This window comes from Rhinolophus ferrumequinum, chromosome 7, assembly GCF_004115265.2.
Source record: "Rhinolophus ferrumequinum isolate MPI-CBG mRhiFer1 chromosome 7, mRhiFer1_v1.p, whole genome shotgun sequence".
Taxonomy (NCBI): Eukaryota; Metazoa; Chordata; class Mammalia; order Chiroptera; family Rhinolophidae; genus Rhinolophus; species Rhinolophus ferrumequinum.
Window position 1 is genome coordinate 30,141,600 of NC_046290.1, and position 23,399 is coordinate 30,164,998.

Genomic DNA, 23,399 nt, shown 5'->3' on the forward strand with positions numbered 1-23,399 from the left:
ACAATATATTTACATACAAGTAAAAAATAATAATACATATTTTTAATTTTTAAATTATTTTCTAAACCCAAACTGACTTTAATGAGAATAAAATTAAAAAAAATAAATCTCTGGCAAGGAACAATGCAGGGGAAAGTATCCAGGCACGTCCAGCATCTCCCTGCAGCCTCCTTGCAGGCCCCTCCAACTGGACCTACTCTGTCAAGCACCCTTTCCACAGACCTGGTCTAGCAGCTGTATGTCCCTTTTTGGGGGATAACTTAGGGGACTCCCCAAGTCCCATCCCTGAGCCCCTGCCATCTGTCCCACTTCCTGGACTTCTGGGGATTGATCATCCTTCTCTTGATTCCCCTGATCTATCTGGTCCCCTAGTTTCACAGAGGCCCCTCCAACCCTCTGGTTCCTGCTGGTTCTGACAAGTTTCTCGGATCCCCTAGTGCCACTCACTCCCTGTGGTCTTCCTATCAGCAACTCCAGCCTTGGACTACTTTTCACGTGGAGCCCTCTGACTTGACCCCAGTCTTGTTTGTCCCAGCTCTGGAGAGCCCCCTGACCTATCTCTCTGAGGCCCTGCTTTTCTGGACCTGGCTGGACAGGGCAGTGCCTGAGCTGTGGCCTTTGTTGGCAATGCCAGTTACAGCACCAGGTTCAGGGAGAGCCAGGCCCTGGGAGCTGGGAGGGGCTTTGTGCTCCGAGGGGGTGGCATGTCACAGGTGGCAGTGGCAGGGTTGTTGGGGAGCGCATGGCCTCCTCCTTCTCCCAAGCCTGGCACCACCACACATCTTTCGGCTCCTGAGGCAGGTCATCAAGGCCCTGCAGAGCGGCGGGGACCAGGCCCTCAGGTTCCTCATGGATGGGGTCCCCTTTGGGGTCTGTCAGCCTGGCCCTGAGTAACTGCTGCTGCGCATGCTCATACAAGCCCCAGGAAAGAGGTTTCTTTAACTGTGCCCGCTCCCCTGCCTCAGCAGGGCTGATAACACATATTTTTTAAGGGATATTTTCATGTATACTCAAGTGATAGCATTCAAAAACATTCAAATTATGACCTCTTATTCCATTTATGTTAGGATGAAGGCTGGACACCTATAAACATTCGTAATCCTCATTGTCCCATCTGAGTGCTGCTGTAGCCCCAGCATTACAATACTGGGGTTACCATGCACAGGGCTGGCATACACATTAGCGGAAACACCGATCTCCCCATCATGGGGCTTGGACTCCCCCTATACAGATAGAACATTCACAATAAACAGATTACTATAGGTTGGGATGATCAGGAAAGATATCCCAGCCTTCCAACAAGAAGGGCAAGGCCCATGTAAACAGTGAAAGGGGTAAAAGTAAGTAAGGGGGGGAGGATGAACGGTGTGGCAGGTCAGAAGCATTTGGTTTCTTGAGAGAACAGTAATTATCTGGATGGAAACGAGAGAGTTTAAAAGTTGATTTGGCACTACCCCTCTTCCACCCAAGTTATTCTTAAAGGGCTTATTACTAAGAAAATACATATATTAACCGTGATCATTTTATTTTAAATGACCTGAAATGTGCTTTATTGCAAATGGGATTTGAGTGGATTGAAAATGAGAGCCGGTCTTGGGTCCCAGCCTTTCATCTCTGTTTATACCATCAGCTTATACAAATTTGGAAGTTTAGACTGTAAAAAGAAAAAAGAAAAACCATGTCTATGGGATAACAAATGCATGTGATAGTCCTGATTATAGTCCTTCATTTACAGAGAAAGATAAGGATTTATGGCTTATTAATTTAAACCAAGAAAAGAACATTTGCCTGAACTGACTAGATTTCGAATATGAAATTTTGATATGATTATATAAAATTGCACAATTCAACCTCGTTTCATACAAGATTACATGTAAGTCACTTGTTTGGTGGGGTGACTACTTACATTGAACTACACCTTCTTATTCCAAAGGGCTTTTAACAGGCATCATTAAATTCTTGCAGAGATGGACAAAACTTCATCATTTTGTCCTTTTTGATAAATTTAGCATTTTAATTTCTTATCATTGCTAAACTAAGAACAAGTGATTTAAAAAAAAATCATACAACATAATCAATATTTGAAGCACCAAGTAGCACGGGCTCACTGTCATGTGCTCTATTGTTAGAAAACAGTCTTTTACAGCAAGTATTTCCCGCACCTGCCACCTGCTTCCTGGATTCAGGAAGCTATTCAGTGTAGAAAGGTATTTGAATTTGATAATTTCCTGATATAATTAAAGTGATTCTTTGGTCCTATTCAAATTTCACATTAAAGATCTTTCATCTACATCAAGTATACCAAGGTGAGTTGAAAATCTCTTATTCTACATTCATAATATATATGGTGCTAAGATTCTTACTTATTATAGAGAGAAAATTATATACCTAAAAGCTGCTATTAATATAATTATTTGACAAGAAAGAGAGTGGCAAGTCTAGAAATAATAGTAGGCTTCTCAGGGGTCTCCATTATAAGAACTACGATTTAGTGGTATAAAGACACAAGATGATCAAAAGCAGCTCCATTTCATAAAAGATTGGATGAACTGCAGATGCATCTAGAAAAGAGAGGAACTCCCCAAGGTCAGTTAAAAAGAAAAAGAGAGAGGAAAAAGGATGGTTACTATGGAGAGTTTGTCTAGATAGGTATTTCCCAAAGTGTACATTAATCACTTGAAATACATGGGGATTTGACAAGGAGGGCAGAGACAACGTGCTAAAGGTTCAGGCACACATACAAGTATTTATGCAAAAAACAAAACAAAACAAAACAAAAACTTCAATATATTGTTTCAATCAAAATTTCCAAAATTATTTAACCAGGAAACATATGTGAATATATATATGAATGATATAATTAAATATGTCATATATACATGCACGTGTGTAAATACATACCAAAAAAATGGTATATATTTTTGGGGGTACCAAAAAAATGTAGACAAGTGGACACTTTGGTCAACGTTGCTCAAGCAGTACTTCACCAAAATCAGAAGTGTCCAGACGCTGATGGTAACCACTTTGAGCACCTCTTGTAATTGCAGAAGTCAAATGTGACTGGTATACATCTTTTGTTATCGGTGTATGTTGAGTATTACAATTTTAATAGTTTTCCTTTCTTAAAATGTGCACACATATTTTTGGAGCTCTGTGTGTGTGCGTGTGTGTGTGTGTGTGTGTGTGTGTGTATGACTTATTGGCATTATCTGTAGTGGAGGCTTTGAGATAAAGAAAGGTCAAAAAGGCTGCAAGATTGGGACTTACTTTTTCTTGCTTATGTTCACTGAGCTGCTAATCTGAGAGATATCAGAATATTGGTTGTATAAGAGGGTCTCTCATATACATGTTCACAATTGTGATCCAAGAATCAAGACTGGGAGGTCTCAATCTCATCAAAGCTGCACAGAGGTCAGAGGGTAGAGGGATACTTTCAGTGATGGGATTAGTGCACAGATTTCTTTGGAGAGAGTGACTCTTCTGCTGTGAGACTCCCTTTCCCAACTCCCTTTGGGATATGGGTGTGGGAGGGCTACCTTCTAACACTTGACCTGTAGGGAGAGCTTCAAGAAAACCCCCTGGGATCTTTGAAATATGTTCATATAGTTGGGAGACATGGGTCTGGGGTCTGAATCTCAGGTGAGAACACGTAAATAGCCTGTGGACTCTGAGGTCTGATTCCTTTCAAGGAATTGGAAAGGACTGTGTACTAATTCCTCATTGCTTTGGTGGATGAGGCAGTGGAGTGCTGAGAGAAGGGCGAAGGGAGGAAGGCAGAGCTGGTTTGTGGACCAGATCTGAGACATACAGGGGAGGCAACGTTACATCATGGGTCCTATCCAAGAGTTCCACCTGGCAGAGTATGGAGCCCTCAGCAGAAAGAGGCTGAAGATAAGTGCTAGGTTCTCAGGGCCTCATCTAGGGAAGTGCAGGAGATGGACTGAATGGGACTTACCTAAAGAGCCCAAAGGAAGTGTCAGACCCAGCAAAGGACACTAGCTTAACAGATCTAACAGGTACACTAAAACTGCTTCCTCCTTCCCTCTGCTCCCTTCTTTGGTCTTCTACCCTGATAACAAACAGCAGCTCCTGGCAGGCTCATATGATGGGAGAGAGAAGAGAGTTTACAGAGCCAGCCTACCTTTCTCACTCCTGGCTTCCAGGCCCTCAAAGCCTTGGGTGAGAGTGGGAAAAGATTCAATTTGCTCAGAAAAACTGACCTTCACTAAGTAGGAGACAAACATTAGAATTGTTTTGCTTATTTCTGAAGTTGAGGTTGATCAGTTACAAAAAAACTGCAGCTTGCTGGTAATCCAGAGCAGACCATCTAGAGAGGGACATTTTAAATACCACCTGTTTAACACCATAAATACTGTTGTACCTGAGTGCAGGGGGAAATGTAGATCACACATTTTTTTGGTCAAAAAACAAAATGATGGTGATGATGATGATGATGATATAGCCCTGTCAGATTATAAACATAGGTATATTGTGTAGCTAAGGATCTCATAATCAGAGGACTTAATGCTACTGGTTGGGAAGATAGAGCTACTTAAGGTTGGGAGATCCCGATTCCCAAAGATTTTCCCTAGGAAGGAAGAATACAATGACTGAGCTTTCAAACTTATACAGTGGGATGGATGACTTTCAGTAGGCTAGATTTGCTCAATATGGCCACTCGAGCCAAACAGCATGATGAGTGATGGAGAGATAGTAGAGTGTTATGTCTAGGAGTGAATTCTGGAGCCAGATTAAGTGGGTTGAAGACCAGTTCATTCTGCATGGCTACTACAGAAGGTATTAGGTGGAGTTTGTTTCTTTTTCATCAAAAATACGTTACTAATGGGTATGTAACAGTGAAATAATATCAATATTAATTTCTTAGGCATCCATGAGATGGTTGCAATACATCTAAAGACAAATATTAACTGCAAAATATGTAGTGCCTCTAAAAGTTAAACTTAGAATTATGTATGACCCAAAAATTCCACTCTCAGTATGCTTGCCATCTGTTATGCACTTGTAAGATCAAGAACTTGATGACTTAAATTATGGCAAACATCATAACATCTTTGCTTATAAACGTCTATGATGACATCATTGAATGAATTAGGTTTCTGACTTAAACTTGGCTTATATGGCAGATCTAAAATCATAGAATGGTGAATTCACTTGATATGCAATAAAATGCTAATAAATGCAATCCCAAAAATTGGAGACTTGTTTGTTTTTAAGAAAATAGGTAGCAAGGATGGGAGCAAAACAAGGTAGGAAAAGAGCATTTTTATGAAAAGCAATATCAACTGAAAGAAAAAAGAGAGACAGTTTAATAGAAATACGTAATCTTATCTTAAATCCCCATAAATTTAGCCCGAACTCCTTTGATTTACAATTTTCAGGCAGTCACCATTGTATGAATTATCTTCTCCTTCACTATGGGCTTTATTCTCTACAATTTAATCGGAGGCTTTATTTTAAAATGAACCTCAAAGCAATTTTGATAGTTAGTTCATCTTTTCATTACTTGAGTAATGAAATACCAACTTGTTCTCTGTAATAGTGGGTGGCAGTATAATTATCTTCAAGGGAAATAACATATCTAGGTTCCCTTTCTCCTGTTGTGTGATTACAGTGTTGAAAAATTTTGCAAATAAATCAACTGAAATGATCTTTGTCTGTTTTGTAAGTAATTATATGTCTAAGCTGTTATCACTCACTGGGAGAAGTATTCTGGAAGAACTGTTTTAACCATTTCTTTCAGAAACACTCTTTGGCAAGGTGTATGCTATATACTGTGTCAGGTTTAAAAGAATCCCAATGTAGTAAATTAATCCTTCATTATGAACTATTCTTATTTATCTGTCAGAAAGTTACTGATGTTTGGTTAGGAATGTAAGTACTTGATTGTCCAAGGTCTAGTCTCAGCCAAAGTCATTCAGCATATGAAAAAAAAAAATCCAATAAACAAATCATTGCATATAACTAGTGTTACTCTTTGTTTTGAGAAAAGTTTAGAGCAGCCATTATTGTAATTAACGGAATGTGTATAAGAATGCCTGATGGCAACTGTTAATATGCATTTTTAGACGGGAAGATGTGACTTATCCAGATATAAGGGCAACATATGTTCAGCTAAGCACATGAATTGTAATATAAATTATGATTATACCATGCAGAGAGGCACAAAGGGACATGTGCCATGGCTGCCTCTCCCCATTTAATCAGCTAATGTACTTTTCTAACACATACTGGAGAAGGCTTTATATTATTTTAACTGAGGAAATATTAAAATACATGAACCATGATAATATCTTAATCAGCTTCATATTTTGAAATATATAACTATTTTTTTGTGTGACTGCAAATTCAGAGATTTAAAAAAATGTACTATTCAAGAGAGAAACTGGAAACAAAAGCTATGAAAACCACCTTGAAGAAACCTCAACATATCAAAACTGATTGTGGTTTCGTCCTTTAAACATTTTATCTCATTATGTTTTTGATAGAGGAGCTAGTTTGGGTATCTTGCACACGATTAATTCAATTTACAAAATAGCTGGTTGAAGCTATTAGAGAAAAAACAAATGACCTTTTCTTGGTATTGACGCCTTGAGGAGTCCAAAGACTGGATTAGCGCCGTGGCATGGCCCACAAACATGGCATAGCAGGTGGCGCCCACGATCATGCTCAGCATGGTGATCCAGAGGTCTGACATGCTGACGGGGGCCTGGGCTCCATACCCGATGCACAGCATGTGACTCATCGCTTTGAAGAGTGCGTATGAATATTGCTTTCCCCAAGAGTCATTCTAGAACAGAAGAGAAAATAGACTGAGTCATTACAATGGCAGAATAAAAAGTGAGTAGGACCTGTACACAGACGTCTTATAGAACACTGAGTCTGGAGAAACATCCTTGTAAGGGAACATTTACACAGGTGCCTCCCCCTAATTTCTAATCAAACGACGAGATGTTTTTCAAAGCGTGCCTAGCACTATGAAATAGAAATATTACTACTGTTAATATATGCATTTCAGTTTTAGGTCTGTTGTTTGTAAAACTAAAATTAGTGTGGGGACAACGGTGTGAGTATCACATAAAAATGTCAAGGATGAATGCTGATGGGCTCATTTGAAAGTTTCCAGGAAATCTGGTCATTCTCTAGTAATGCATCTGGCAAGCTGAGATGGGTGTGAAGCTGTTGGGCCTACGTACGGGTATTTTTATAAAACTACGACGTTTAGATTTTTAGAATCCAAATTGATATAACTGTACAGTCCTTAATCTTATTTTCTTAAATAAAGATAAACACATTTTTAAATACAGGTCTAATAAATGGAAAGAATTCCCTGAAACCCTCGTTCAGAGTAATGTGTATTGGAATTCAAATGTCACAGCTTTTTAAAAAATACTAAAGTAAAATGAAATAAGCAAAATAACACTTTGGTAAACCCTCTAAAAAAAATAGCTGACTTCTGAGTTTAGTTATTAGATGCAATTTCTGATATCATTTCGAAATATTATTCTAAGCTCAATTCTACAAAAATAAGCTTTTCAATATATCTTATCTACCCTTTGATAAAATTTAAAGAATGTTTTGTTTAATTTGCATCAAACTCCCTTGTCCAGGACTGACATAATTTATGAGGCCCAGTGCAAAATGAAAATTTGAGCCTTTTAGTTCAAAACTTCAGAAAAAAAGTGTTAAAGATAATATAACACATAAATATTTTTTATTTAAAAATGTTACTCTTATAAAACTTAATGGGATAATAATGATAGATGAATATCAATATAAGTGTACAAAATTCAAAAAAGAATAATTTGGTATCATAATTATATATAATATAATAAATAATAATAATGTATTATTGTGATATCTTATTTCATCATACAACTTTTCTGGCTTAATTTCCTCCAAATTAATTTCTTAGGTAATCAAAATTTATACAATTAGCTATTTCATTTATAATGATAAAGTTGAAAGTGACATCAGTTGCTTTTGGTTATGCAAGATCAGAAATAATTTTTGATACTTTTCTTTTTTTTGTTTTATTTTGTTGTTGTTTTTTGTTTCTTTTAACTTTAATTCAAATTTATTGGGGTGACAATTGTTAGTAAAGCTACATAGATTTCAGGTGTATAATTCCATATTACATCATCTATAAATCCCATTGTGTGTTCACCACCCAGAGTCAGTTCTCCTTCCATCACCATATATTTGATCCCCCTTACCCTCATCTACCGCCCCCTCCCCCCTTACCCTCTCATAACCACTAAACTATTGTCTGTGTCTATGAGTTTTTGTTTCTCATTTGTTTGTCTTGTTCTTTTGTTGTTTTTGGTTTATATACCACATATCAGGGAAACCATATGGTTCTCTGCTTTTTCTGTCTGAATTTAGTTCGCTTAGCATTATCATCTCAAGATCCATCCATATTGTCACAAATGGTCCTATTTCATCTTTTCTTACCGCCGAATAATATTCCATTGTGTATATATACCATAACTTCTTTATCCATTCATCTATCGAAGGACATATTGGTTGTTTCCATGTCTTGGCCACCATAAATAAAATGAAATGAGCATTGGAGCACACTTGTGTTTATGGATAAATGTTTTCAGATTTTTTGGGTAGACACCCAGGAGAGGGATTGCTGGTCATATGGTAATTCTATTTGTAATTTTTTGAGGAACCTCCACACTGCCTTCCATAGCGGCTGCACCAATCTGCATTCCCACCAACAGTGTATGAGGATTCCTTTTTTTCCACAGCCTCTCCAACACTTGTTACTATTTGTCTTGTTGATGATAGCCATTCTGTCTGGGGTGAGGTAATATTTCACTGTGGTTTTTATTTGCATTTCTCTGATGATTAGTGATGTTGAGCATCTTTTCATATGTCTATTTGCCATTTGTATGTCCTCTTTGGAGAAATGTCTATTCAGGTCCTCTGCCCATTTTTCAATTGGGTTGTTTGTTTCTTTGTTGTTGAATTGTATAAGTTCCTTGTATATTTTGGATATTAGCCCCTTATTGGAGGCACTGTTTGCAAAAATCTCCTCCCATTCAGCTGGTTGCCTCTTTATTTTGTTGATGGCTTCGTTTGCTGTGCAGAAGCTTTTAAGTTTGATACAGTCCCATTCATTTATTTTACCTTTTACTTCCCTTGCCTTTGGAGTCAAATTCATAAAATGCTCTTTGAACCCAAGGTCCATAAGTTTAGTACCTATGTTTTCTTCTATGCAGTTTATCGTTTCAGGTCTTATGCATAAATCTTTGATCCATTTGGAATTAATTTTGGTAAATGGTGACAGATAGCAGTCCAGTTTCATTCTTTTGCACACAGCTTTCCAATTCTCCCAGCACCATTTATTGTATTTTTTTTTGCTTTCTTGTCAAAAATTATCTGTCCATATTTATGTGGTTTTATTTCTGTGTTCCCAATTCTATTCCATTGGTCTATGTGTCTGTTTTTCTGCCAATACCATGCTGTTTTGATTTCTGTTGCCCTGTAGTACAAGCTAAAGTCACGGAGTGTGACACCTCCAGCATTGTTCTTTTTTCTTAAGATTGCTTTGCCAATTCGGACGTTACTTTCCAATATTAAGAGAGATCTTTCTGTTGATGGAACTGTTACTGGAACTATTAAGTGTATTTTATAGGCTATGACAACATGGGAATACATTTCTGATAAATTATTTTAATAAATAAATTTTAGTACATCTGGAGCTTATGATTCTCATGGAATAATTTTTCTGTAAATATATCTCTTCATACAAATCAGTTTCATGTAACTGCAATTTTTTAAATTAAACTTTTTAAGATAATTGCAGATTAAAATGCAATTGGCAAGAAATAATAGATGTAGCCTTCACCCAGTTTCCCCTAATAATTACACATATCTTACAAACTGTAGTACAATATCACAACCACGGAACTCACCTGGATACAATCCACTGATCTCATTCATATTTCCCTAATTTACATGTACTCATTTGTGAGAGTATATTTAGTTTTACACAATTTTATTGCATGTGTAGGTCTATGTATTCATCACAAGTTAAGACACAGAACAATTTCATCACAACAAAGATCCATTATACTTCCTTTACATTGAATTTAATGTTAAATGTAAATGTATTCAATGGTATTTTAATATTTCCTCTGACATTTTCTGCAACCTGCTAAGGTCATGCAAGAAACTAAAAGTAGTTTCATGATTTGTATATAATCCAAACTGCCTGTATGTGTATTCTATTCCTTTATTTTCAATTACAAAGACAATTTGATTTTTAAACTGTCTCCCTTGTTAATAATTAGTTCATTTAAAGCTTCATGTGAAAATAGTGTTATTTTTCATCAATTGTGATGATTTTTAAATTTAATCTGTATTTCTAGGTTGGTGGATATTTGCAATGTTGCAACAGTTTTCAAAACTGGGCATGTAAAACTATGAATTACTTCTAACTCCCTTATATGCTTTATTGTAATGTCTGTGTGTATTCTCTATTTTGTACTAATTTATTGACAAAGTTTACTGCCTGAGCTCTGAAGGCACTGTCTTGGAACTTAGGCAGGAGGTTTCCTGTTTGTGTAGGTAAAGCAGGGATGGGCTCCTGGGATGCCAGGCAGCTGGCCTCTCCCCATGGGTCCTACCCCAGCCTGCATGTGGGAGCCACTCCTGTCTCCTCTGGTGGCCACTGCTGCTGTGGCTCCTGCAGCTGCTGTGGCCACTGATAGTCTGGTGAGTTCTGGCTTCGCCACACTGGGGACGCACGGTGTCCCAGACAGCTGAAGGATGCATGTGTGTGCTTTGCTGCCAGGCCAACTGCTTGCTTTCTGTGCTGTCCACTGTGTTTGCAGGGCTGAACCTGTGATGCACAGGCCACCCTGCAGCTCTGCTGTTCACGTCACACTCCATTGTCCCAGTGGACATCATGGACAAAACACAAACTCAAAAACAAAATGGTTAAGAATTTCAAGATAGCGGCAGCAGAGCATTCAAGCAAGCACAGGGTCCTTCTGAAAATGGGTCATTGGGCAACTGCAAAGTCACACACCACACATCAAAGAAGCCATTCCTGTGTTTGTCAAATGAATGGTTACATTATTTGAGAATTTTAGTTATTTTAAAAATATACTAAATCTATGTGGATATTTTCATGTTTTAATGGGGTTTTCCAAAATCAAATTTATGGATTAAAAAATTGAACCTGATAAGGTTTCAAAGCCCTACCTTATAACTTTGGAACTGCATGTGGCTGCTGATAAATAAGAACTAACTAGCCCCATTTGGTTGAAAGGGTTAAGTTTCTTAAAGTCTAATTCATTGTTATTATAAAATGAGGTCAGGCTGCCATATCTATATCTATCTATCTATCTATCTATCTATCTATCTATCTATCTATCTATCATCTATCTATCATCTATCTATCTATCTATCTATCTATCTATCTAATCATATATCTACTGACCTACCTACCTACCTATCTGTCATCTATCTCTTACCCATCATCTATCTATCTATCTACCCATCTATCTATCTAAAAGTTTCTCATAGATCAGCTAGTCTATATTGTAGAAAACATATGTAAGAGAATTAGGAATACACTAGAAAACAGTGGTGGCCAGAGTCAGGGTGACAACATTTTCCAGCATAATATGGGAAGCCACTGAAACTTTTTCAGTAGGGAATGATATAATCTGAACTGTTCTCTATGAGGATTAATCAGAAAGAATTGTTAAGCACTGGTTCTCAACCAACGATTGTTTTGTTGAGGCACAGAACATAGTAACTTGCCCAAGTTTACCAGGATTACAAGGTTGTTAGTGGAAGATTCAGCGGTTTGAACACAGGCAGTCTGGCTCTAGAGACCATACTCTTAACCACTACATGATACTGCTTGATTTTATAAACTTAACATATTTATAATTTCAGACAAAATGTTAAGGCTGAAAACCAAAGTGATCAGCCCAAATCTCATATTTAAACCATTATTTAATGGAGTAAATTAAAATAAGACAAAGAATAAGCCTAAAGAAAGAAAAGCTAAGATCTGAGAGGGTTTTTTCAAAATCCAGGAATGTTTCTATTTCCAATATATCATATTTCTTTCATTGCATGGCTGTTCCCTTTTCATCTTTTAAAAATGACTATATTATTATACCTTAGTCTACATCAATAATAATAATCTTAATGGGAGACTGTATACTCGAAGCGCTTTACTATGTGATCTAAATATTACTCACTTACATATAATTTGCATCCTATTGAAAGTAAGTAATAAGTTAGCTGTGAACTCTGTGTTAATTGAAGCTTATCTTGTTTATCATTTTAGGTAATGATTTACTGACAAATTGCTCCTTACAGATCATTTTTTAAATTATTCAGAGTATTCACTCTATTCATCATCTCACTGAGGCACCATTACAATTAATTACTTTTTGAGGAAAACATACTGAGCCAAATTAACAGGAATCTCCATAAGTAAATTTCATTATTCCATCGGGAACTTTCAAATATGGTTTATGGTTATTCTAGGTTTATCTTAAAATACTTTCTAGGCATTTGTTTTGACACTTGTTTGTACTGTTACTGAATTTGGGACAGGGTAAAGGGCTGTGGAAAAAAAAAAAAAAAACAATAAAAATAAAAAATAAAAATAATTAATTAAAAAATAAAAAAGAAAGAAAATGTTTATTCTAGAATGTCCTAGATCTCCTGACATACGACACTCAAACTCAAATTAAGCCACTTAGTAAGCTAGCATAAGAACAAAAGTTTTCCAGTCTATCATCTTTCACATGAACTGAAATTTTGTTCATTTAGGTCAAAATATTCTATTATTGAATACCTGAATTAATTCTTCTTTATCACTTGAAAACAAATATGAGTATGAAAAAGTTAAGTAGATAAAATCTTAGCTAAATATGAAATATTGAACTTGAAGACTCAGTATTCACACATCAACTGCTAAATATTAAACAATCAGAGACATAACAAAGTAGTGGAACTAGAAGACCAGGTAGAGAATGAGCTCTTCAGAGCTAGGTTACCAAATTTTGATCACTGTGTTCAATTTACTTCTTTAACCATCAAATGAATTATCACTTATATCAATTACAGCAATGCCAATCAGATAGAAAGCTGAATTAAGGAGTTCTCAAGAAAAGAAATACAGCAAAGCATAATCTGCTTGAAGTCACAAGAAGTGTAGCAAAACAGTCCCCCAAAATTCCAATTAATTGAATATGCCATGATTTTACTTTATCTGCATATAAGAGAACAGAGTCAGGGTAGTATTATCCATCAGTTTCTCAGTGCTGAAGTCAGAAAACCATGAATAGACTTTGGGTGCAAGCTTTATACTGATTAGTGATTGGAACAGAATAATCACTGTTTTTTAAATATTAATTTGAGAATTAATGCATTCATATATTTATTAGAAAAACATATATTTAAGAAACATCCTTGAGGAGGTTTCTGTCTTAGTTAAATGAAACATTATTTGTGACTTTTTGTTACAGATCATGTTAAGTGATAATGTCAATGAGAAGAAAAGTGGAAGATCAATTTGAGGCCATCCTAAATTGAATTATTCAATAGGAACATTGTGTACTCCATTCCTAAGGAGGCTTGGGGAAAATACTGCCAGTTTGTTTGGTGTAAGGTCAAAATATAGATAGCTAAAGGAAAGAATATTTCTTAACACACACACACACACACACACACACACACACACACGATGCTGCATTTCATCCATAGTATAGTACTGTGCAAAGCAAGCATTAACTCCAAAGTAGGCAGAAAAAGAGCCTACCAACACTGCACCTTTGTTGATTTCATGACCTCTCAACCTTGTTACATAACCTTAGCAGTATATTAAATGTATTAGGAAGTAGTGAATTATTTCCCTTCAATTCACATGATAGAAAGCTCTAGGATTATTGGAATACATATTTGTATTCATGATAGCAATATATCCAAATAATTTAAATGCCATGATTTCTAGCAATAACACTTTTAAAAAATCAGATATACAATTATATATGTTTTTTAGTTGGAGAGATTTTTCTTATTTATAATGTTATGATCTGCTTACAAACATTTGTACCTCTGACATCAACCCTTCTGCATTATAGGAGGGTTCAAACAATTTCTAGCAGTAAAATATAAAGTTAGTGCATAACTGAATTGCTGTTGCCATATAAAGAATGATGTCTGGTCATTTAAAGAGCTTGGTCTAGACTTGTTTTCTGGACAATTATTTCGTTGAGTTCCAAGTGTACTTTTTCCTGCTTCAATAATGATGATAAAATACATAATTTGCATTAAGTAGATTTGTAAATTAAAATTTAATGATGCTTGAGATCATGGATATTTTTTCTCATATTTCTTTTAATGTTGGTGCATTATTTTAAAATAAAAATGAAACAAATCAATAAATTATTTTTTAATTTTGTCTGTATACTAACTCAATTTTTATACTAAGAGTTCATTAATACTTCTTACAGAAATGCCCCCAACCAGACATTTTTTTCAAGATGTTAAGTTGTTAGTTCAATTATAGTTAGCATTTTAAGCAAAGTACTTTCATTGAGTACCTCTTTTCTTGTTTGTACAAGTAAACCTAAGCAAATAGTATATTTTGCATATTTTGCATATATAATTATTGTAAATATATTTTATATATATGCATAAATATAAAGAAACAATGGAAAATATTAATATACATTGAGTACGTAACTCCTTGCAAGGTACTATTATATCACCTCACTGCTCCTCATAACATTCTTGAAACCTGGTATTGTTCTTAAAAGTAAGAAACTCAAAGCTTAGAAAAATTAAGAAACTTGCTCAAAGTCACAAAGCTGAAATTAAATCACAGTTCTGTCTGAACCACAGTATAAACCCTCTCCATTCCAAATACCATAGCCATATATTTCATAACCATTTATAGGAGTAAAATTCATTATAATTATAGTGCAGCATTTTCAAGCATTTTAAGAACATAACCATCACACCGACATTCTTTAAAGTATATGTTTTAATTTCAACCAGAAAAAGGGAACTTCTACTAACACCTTTTGGGAATTTAGAGGAAAAATTATCTCAGGTTTTCATCAGAGAAAACCTCTAAGGGAAAATTCCCTGGAGAGTTTGAAGTCAATAAGATGATTTGGTCATACAGTTGTACTTCACTTTTATATTTTTCTATTGGCTAAGAGCTCTCAAAGGGTTCTCCTACTCTCCTCCTATCCCTGAAACCTGGGATGAAGCAACCTATCCTGGTATTTACTCGGAACAGTCTTCTAGAAGGAAATCCTTGCCTGAAGCTTAATTCTCCAGAGACTGTGGAAGGTGCATGTGATACAGGGAGGCAGGTTCAACTGGAAACACTAATCAGTGCTTGCGTGTTTGCATTCAACACCTGGCCAAAGTAAACTAAGTAATGATGCCATATATTCTAAGTGCTATTATTTAATATGGACTTTTAAATTAATTTTGTGGGTTTTAATAAAGCAGCTCTGCGCTGATGAGCTACAAATTAGTAGATCATCTCTTGATAGCATTTTCAAATTGCTTAACTCTGCTAATTAATTTTAGAGCTTTCAGCATATTGGTAGTGTTAAAAACTACTAAAATTAAAGTGAAATTAAAGTGAAAACAAAGAACCGTAATCCTTTTTGCTAGTCTCAAACTTCTGCTCTTAATAAAGTAGCCACCTGAGATGTAGAAGAAGCAGAAGACTTAAGAGCATTTTTTCAACCTAATTGTAGCCATTGGGTGCTTATTGTTGACTAAAAGGTAATCAAATGTATTAAATATGTAATTTTATGTATACAAATGTTTATGTTATCATATAAAAGTGTAAGGCATTAGATTTTTTTCTAGGTAATTTGCATACATGTCATTTTGTATGACAGATGGTGAATGTGGAAAGAATTTGTACTTTATATGAAGATAAAATGAGAAACTTTATACAATAGGGTTGTATTGACATATATTGACATATAAAGTGGCTGTATAAGGACTAATACATGATAAGGTGTTTAGGTGTTTTCAACCTAAAATAGTTCTGTAAAGGAGGGTCTAAATTTATTAATAGTATGTGTAGGTGTATGTGTTTTGATTTAACAAACATGTTTATAGCACTCTCTACTGCCAGGTATAATCGCAATCTCTTTACAAATATATAAATCATGAAGAATTTTATTAAAATCCAATGTTCAGAATTAGGCATGACTAAAATACAGAAAAAAATAAACCATAGACAAAAAAAACGTGTAAGCTGACAAGAAGCTCACTTAGTAATTGGTTGTTTATGTTGAGATATAACAAAGCTTTCCCATTGTACCAAAAGTCAGGTTCTCATCTGTTACAGATTCTGAAATCCTACCTTAGTAATGGTAGAATTTGCCCTTAACATTTAACATATCCATGCAATTTGGATATTGGGTAAAGAAACTTCTCTGCCTTTTCTTTTTGTATTTGTATTTGCCACTATGCCTGGGCTTCCACTACCAGAGGGAAGGAGGGATAGTGAAATAAAAGAGTCAACCCAAGAAGCATTTTTTTTCCGATGGCAGACTGATTTTTACTCACAGATTCACAGAAAGTAGGAAGTGTACAAGAGCTGAGCGAAAATCTAGTTTACCCCTTTTAGGAGCAAGCTGAGTTTCAGAATCTCCATGATTGCAAGATGAAAATACATAAATACCTAAGTAAATAAACAAATACATATATAAATAAACATATTCAGAGTACCCAACTTTATTTTAATTTAATAAACAAGGAACAATATATCTAAGCTCTCATCTGGTCTAAGAATTGAAAAACAAAAACAAAATCTCATGTTTCTAAATGCTTGCAAGTATAACTTTCACTACCTTTGCATAATCACAATAACCATAACACCACCGGCAACAAAAGCATTGAGTTCAGTTTATATAGATCTCTTACATTAAAAATCTAATTTGACTTGGTGATTATCACAACAACCTTATGGTAGCTAGAACAGCCTTCATTATGTTCATTTTACTGATAAGAACAAAGTTCAAATTTTTATTAACTTGCCCATGGCCTTATGGTAAGAAACAGTATTTCTCCATTGGCTCATTACAAATACAGTATGCAATTATAAACTGTATCTTCATAATTGCTATCCTATACTCTTCTTACAGATTGCAATTTAAGAAGAAAAATTAACCCTGGTCTGCTTAAACCACCTCCATTTTGAAAGGGAGAGTGCAAGTCAAATTATTACAATATATCTGGGTAAAATGATGAGGATATTTACTATGTTCACTATGATTGCCCCAACACTGCCATAGAATTATCTGTTTTAGGCAAATATCCTTTTATTAGATAAGTGGGTAATTAAATATATAAAAATCATTACCTTATGCTAAAGTTATTTTGATCACAAATTTAAAAGATAAATGACACCAGTTAAAAACATTGTGTTACATTAGGGAATACTTTTAAAATTCCTCTTCTTATTTAGAGTGAAGTAATACCTACACAAATCAGCAACACTACGTTACTTAATTCTAAAGGCATGACCTTAAATTGCAGAGAAACAAAGCCTTCAATTACATGCTAGAACTTGGTGTATTGATTATGCAATCTAACAAGATATGCCTAGGAAATCCTCTGCTGTGCAAGGGTTTATAAAAAGCAGAAAGTATTGAGCACTGACAGTTATTTATAGAAGACTAACCCCAACTTAAATCTGTTATCCTATGATGTGTATTCAGTGTATTCTTTGTATGTAAGGCTTCTGTGTCAGAGTTACTGCGCTGAGAGAATATTTTGCTTTGACTTCTAAATCCACATAAGCCTTAAATAAATGTAATGTGCATATACCCTAATCTCAGGTAAAACTTCAAAGACAATTCAAATACCAAATAGTAGCACTTGAGAGGTAAAATGCAACATCTTGATCAATAGAGTCAAACCAAATGTGCTTTTTATTAGTACTTAGAAAGGTTAAATGCCTAGGGTCTCAGTTGTCTCTGATAGATCAATTCTCCAATCTCATTATATTTGACTGTGAGTGAGTCTCTCTCTCTCTCTCTCTCTCTCTCTCTCTCTCTCTCTCTCTCTCTCTCTCTCTCTCTCTCTCTCCTTCTCCGTGTGTGTGTGTGTGTGTGTGTGTGTGTGTGTGTGTGTATGGAAGAGACAGAGAAAAAGAGATGAGAGAGAGAGAGAGAGAGAGAGAGAGAGAGAGAGAGAGAGAGAGGTGTGATTTCTTTTCAAGGTTCAGGCAATCTTCTTTTAGTCATTTCCATGAATTCAGATACAGACTGATTTGGAAATCTATAAGCAAACAAACTATAACACAGAAAGGAAAGAACTCGAAACAATCTGTTTTATTTTCTTTCTTTTTTCTTCTCTTCCACCTTTTGATTCTACCAGCTTACAAGAAGATGGGAAAATGGTGAGTCAGACATAATTTCCATCTCACAAGCTCCTTCCAATTCTCTAAAATTAGAACAAACACACATATTGCCCCATATTCAATCGTGACATTACTATCCAAAGAAAATATTAATGTCTCAGGTTACCACTGAACTTTCATTGATTCCATTTGAAATCACAATAATGGGGCTATTCTAGCTCTTTCCTTATGACATACAGAAGAAAACTAAGGTTATTTTAATTTTAGGAAAGAAGCAGTTTTTACTCTATTTCTGTAGGACAAAACTTATCATAATAAAAAGGCAAATGCTTCCAGATATGGAGTGTACATAGGTCCTTTGGTAGAATTCTTATTGCTGTCCAGTTCTAATATTACCCAGTGCCAACGTCTCCCACAATTCTGACTACTTGAATGTGAGGCATAATAATTGGTGTTTTCTGAGGGGGGCACCCTGCATAGTGCAATTCCTGGAGAAGACTAATCTATAGCATATTAATCAGACAAAATCCGATTTTTGCCATAAACTGACAGACTGACCTTAAGGAACACATCCAGACAGGTCACAGATGTGTCTTCCTTAACTTCCTCCAACATGGAGGAAACAATACTATGGCTTGCTGGCAAAGCTAGAGAATGCTTCAACAATTAACACACATTTCTTAGTCAATAGGGACTTTTCGGGGGAAAAAAAGAAGTAAACATTCAAAGCTTAATGGTTTCTCTTGTGCAGTGCTTCCATGACTCATGCCAGATTTTCCCAAGCTAGTTCTAAAATAATTGATCTTCTCCAATGAGTCCATAGTCTTTTATCTTCATGTTTCTTTACGCCTTAGTGACATAGGGTAACAAAATCATCTTTGTGTACCGAGTAGGGGTATGTACGTATGTCCACCTAGACCTGCCTAGGAAAGGTAGAGTACAGTGGTCTCCCTAATGTACAACCAGTGTGCTGTACACTGTAGTCGCGAGCAGTGTGACACCTGGGTCTCTGGACAATGGAGATTGAAGCAGCAGTGAACCCGAGATGACTTCAATCACACTGTAGATGCAGCTTGGGAAGCGAGTACCCATTTGTACAATAAGAGAATAAAGATAAAGAATGGCCCACACAAAAATTTCTCCCATATCTTCTTCAAAGAGGCTGGAAATTACAGTGAGTCTCCCTGTATAACATAAGAAAGTAAAGTCAATGTCATTGTCTCTGGAAGGTCATGATCTAAATGCCTGTGTAATACCTATCAGTTAGTATCCAGGTATCCTCCTGCAATGGCCTATAGGTTCTTTGATTGGCCCCAACAGGGTTCAAGGTGGACTCCCAAGACACTGGAACTGGATGAGCATAGGCTAGCACAAGACATCCCAAGACAAATTCTTTAAGGAAAGACAAGTCTTGAATGCCATAAAACTTAAAGCAAATATCAGAGGCAGGACCTTCTATTAATAATTGAAAGGAGATAGGATTGGAGTCAGGGTGTATCAGGTATATAAGAGAGGTGCAGGCATATTTCTGTTGCTTTGATATGTCCATGGCTTGTCTTTGGCTATCACTGAAAATGTATTATGTGGTTAAAATGGAAGGGTTCAAAGGATTCGTTTTTATCCTCTAGTCTACTATAGTGAAGTGGCACGCTGAGTTATTAGGGAGTCACCCTAGAAGGTTGGCCAAGGATAAAAAATCAGATAGTTATGTTTCCATATGAGGAATAGGAGAGCTTACAGAAACTCTGAGTAGAAAATGAATAACACACGAAAGAGTAAATCTCAGAGTACTGATTATTCACAATGAAGGTGGAATCTGAGCAAGGGTGTAGGGAGAAGTATCAAAAGAAATCAGGAAGAAAAAAATTAAAATCTTTTAATTTAGTTATTTCTAAAACTTCACCTGACATCAGTACTGTTGTAATATAGGGCAGCTTTACCAGAAGAGGTGAAAGGTATCGATACTCTTTGTAAAGCAATAGGTGCCATGAAAGTATACATGACAGTGTTACTGTTATTATTATTATTCTTAGTCAGCACTACACATTGACAATGACATGGCTGCCTGAGGACCCCAATTATGCATGCCAATTTGAAGATGATGATATTTGATTCTGGTTATGTATTTTCTCCTAGTTTGTTAGCTACAACATGCAGGAACAAATTGAATAAGTAAGATGTATTGGTATTTTTACAAAGTTAGAAAAATCTCCGAGATAGAGAAAAAAAGGAGCATGTTTAGTATTTGGAATAGCATTATAATCATAGCGCAAGAAGGGGCAGGAAATTTGGGTTAAAGTAGTGATCTTGATAGCATTAGCCATACAGGAAAATACATTATTTTAGAACACACAAAGACATTTCTAAAGACAAATTTGATAGTGAACGAAGGCATTTTCAAAGATAATAATCTAACACTTGGATTAAAACTTCATAAAATGGGTTCATGGTAAAGTATGTCTTTAAGGAAGCTACACGTAAAAATAAAACAATGAACATAGCATACAAGGCATCAAAGCTAAGCTAAAAGCAGAATCCATATATCTCAAAGTCCAACAATTTGTCACAAAAGTATGCAATGGGTATAAATAAATTAGACTATTTGAAAAGAAAAGAAGTTCCAGAAAACAAACTTTCATATCCAATTGACCATGATTATTCTATCAAAATACAAATTTGAAGACATCACAGGGGTTCTGATGCCATTCACTAGATTAAGCAGATATTATTTATATAATTTTATTCATTGAGTGAACTATGACAGGTTTCCATTATCAAATTGAGAATTTAGTTATTTGTTAATCTTGCCTCCTTCCTCCAAGCTGCCCCTTCTTATAAAACAAACAACAAACCCCAAGCAAATCTGGTTTACTCTCAATTACTTAGGTGAACAGAGTTGAATATGATTCATCAAAACAAGACAGACCACTCTCCAGACCTCTAGTCCTAACATTTACCTAGATGTCCTCTTAATGCCTTTAAAAAGACATTCCGACTCTGTAGTCCGAACTGAACTGATCTAGCCAGGCCTACCACCAACGACACCTCTTGTCCTTGAATCCCGCATCTTAGTTTAGTATCACTTGATTGATTCCATCTTGTACTTCCTCTTCAGGGTGGTGAGACAGCAGAGCAGATAAGCAGTATCTGCTTCCACTTTACCACCCAAATAGCTTCAAGTTTCCTCACAGCTTCCAGAGTAAGTCCAACCTACCAAAGGAACCACAGTGGGCTGGTCAGGATGTAGTCCCTGCGTCTCTTCAGAAACACTCCTTAATTTCTGAACCCCTAGACCACAACCCAGACTGTGCTTCTGCTACGCTGAACTACCCCAAAGATTGGCTTCTGCTACCCCAAAGAAGCCAATTCCTTCTTCTCCATGCCTTTACAAAGGTCTTTTTCTCTGACTTGATATGTGTTCTGGACTCTTTCCCCTTTGCTTGGCTACTTCTGCTAGTCTTTCAAGATGCAGCTCATTTGGTAACATTCTCCCTGCAATTCAGCCTCCCAGCCGGGTCTTCTCATCTGTATAGCCCCAGCATATGTGCTTCCATTTATCATGTGATCGCCCGTACCAACTGTTTACTTGACTTCACCAGTACAACCAAAGGTTCCTAAGAACAGGGACCATCTCCTAACCATCTTGTATTACAAACATCCAGCAGTGATTGATATTAGTAAAATCTTGGAAATATATTTAAATGACTTAATAATAGTACTCGAGTATTATTCTGTTCTATCATGTTACCACAGCTACCTTGAATTGTGTTGGAAGTTGAAAAGCCAGACGTCATTACCTGTACCACAAAGGAATCCAGGCTCTCTCATTAAGATTCAGGGTAGTTCCACAGTGATTGAAATGTGAACTTTAAATTAAATGAAATCAAACAGATGCCCTTAGCAGTTTATCAACTATTCTCCCAATTGATATCTGTACAACAGATGGCATAAACAACTCGGCATATATTTAAATACTGATATTAAAATTGAAATAATAGAAGGCACTTCAAATTTATTAGGTATTCTTTCCTTCATGAGTACCTTTTCAGTGGATTGCCATCGATGTCTAATTTTAAGACATACTTTCATACATTTCTCTCTTTGAAAGTTTTCTCCCAGGAGGAAGGCAAATGTCCTTTCATAATGATATATTTATGCTTTCCTGGGCTCCAAGTGTCAAGAGTTAAATTTGAAACAGCACTTTAGTACTACAAATACCATCCTTTACATATTTTATTCAGGAAACAAAAATGGAACACATACCAAATATACAGAAACTGATAAACAACCTAACAGAAGTTGCTTTTGGTTCCCTTTGTTGATCATGACAAATCTAACAGTGACATTAAAGATTAAAAAAGTGTCATCCATTATTCAAATGTGGAAATGTGACTTGCTCAGTGAAAACTGTTCTTATACAGTGTTTCTCCCAAAATAAGACCTATCCCGAAAATAAGCCCCAGTTAAGATCGTCAGCCAGATGGACACATTTAGTATGTTGTGACGATGTTCCAAAAGAAGATGACATGACTGTATTTGAATAAATGTAGATTATTGTACGTGAAAAAATATGATATCCCCTGAAAATACATCCTAATGCATCTTTTGGAGCAAAAATTAATATAAGATCTGGTCTTATTTTCGGGGAAATACTGTATAAGGCCTGGTCTTATTTTCGGGGAAACACAGTAGATCTTATAAGATATGCATAGGTGGCACATATATAAATAGGTGGTATTATTTGCATGGTGTTAATCAGCTTCTTGGGCATATCAAAACCAAAACACAAAGGTCACTATTTTTGCTTTCCAAAACATAATTAATCAGCTATGATTGTTCTCAATATGCTCCAATTTTCTCTTTAGTGTAGATAATAAAAGTGACAGATTTATCCACATAAAATTAAGCCATGGATCTTTGGTGAATAGGGGACACTGGATTGTATCCTTTCCCTTACTAGTCCTCACTACCCCCAACAAATTTAAAAAAGATA

The 23,399-nt window shown here is 35.8% G+C and overlaps 1 protein-coding gene and 1 pseudogene across 1 annotated transcript in view; both read right to left on the reverse strand.

Moving 5' to 3' along the window:
- HCN1 (hyperpolarization activated cyclic nucleotide gated potassium channel 1) overlaps positions 1–23,399 on the reverse strand; it is a 346,451-nt gene that overhangs the window by 92,133 nt on the left and 230,919 nt on the right. Inside the window, exon 4 of the mRNA XM_033110926.1 lies at positions 6,590–6,808. Within this exon, the coding sequence (XP_032966817.1) occupies positions 6,590–6,808 (219 nt within the window). The remainder of the gene's footprint in view (positions 1–6,589; positions 6,809–23,399) is intronic.
- Positions 492–2,114, reverse strand: LOC117025057 (docking protein 1-like; annotated as a pseudogene).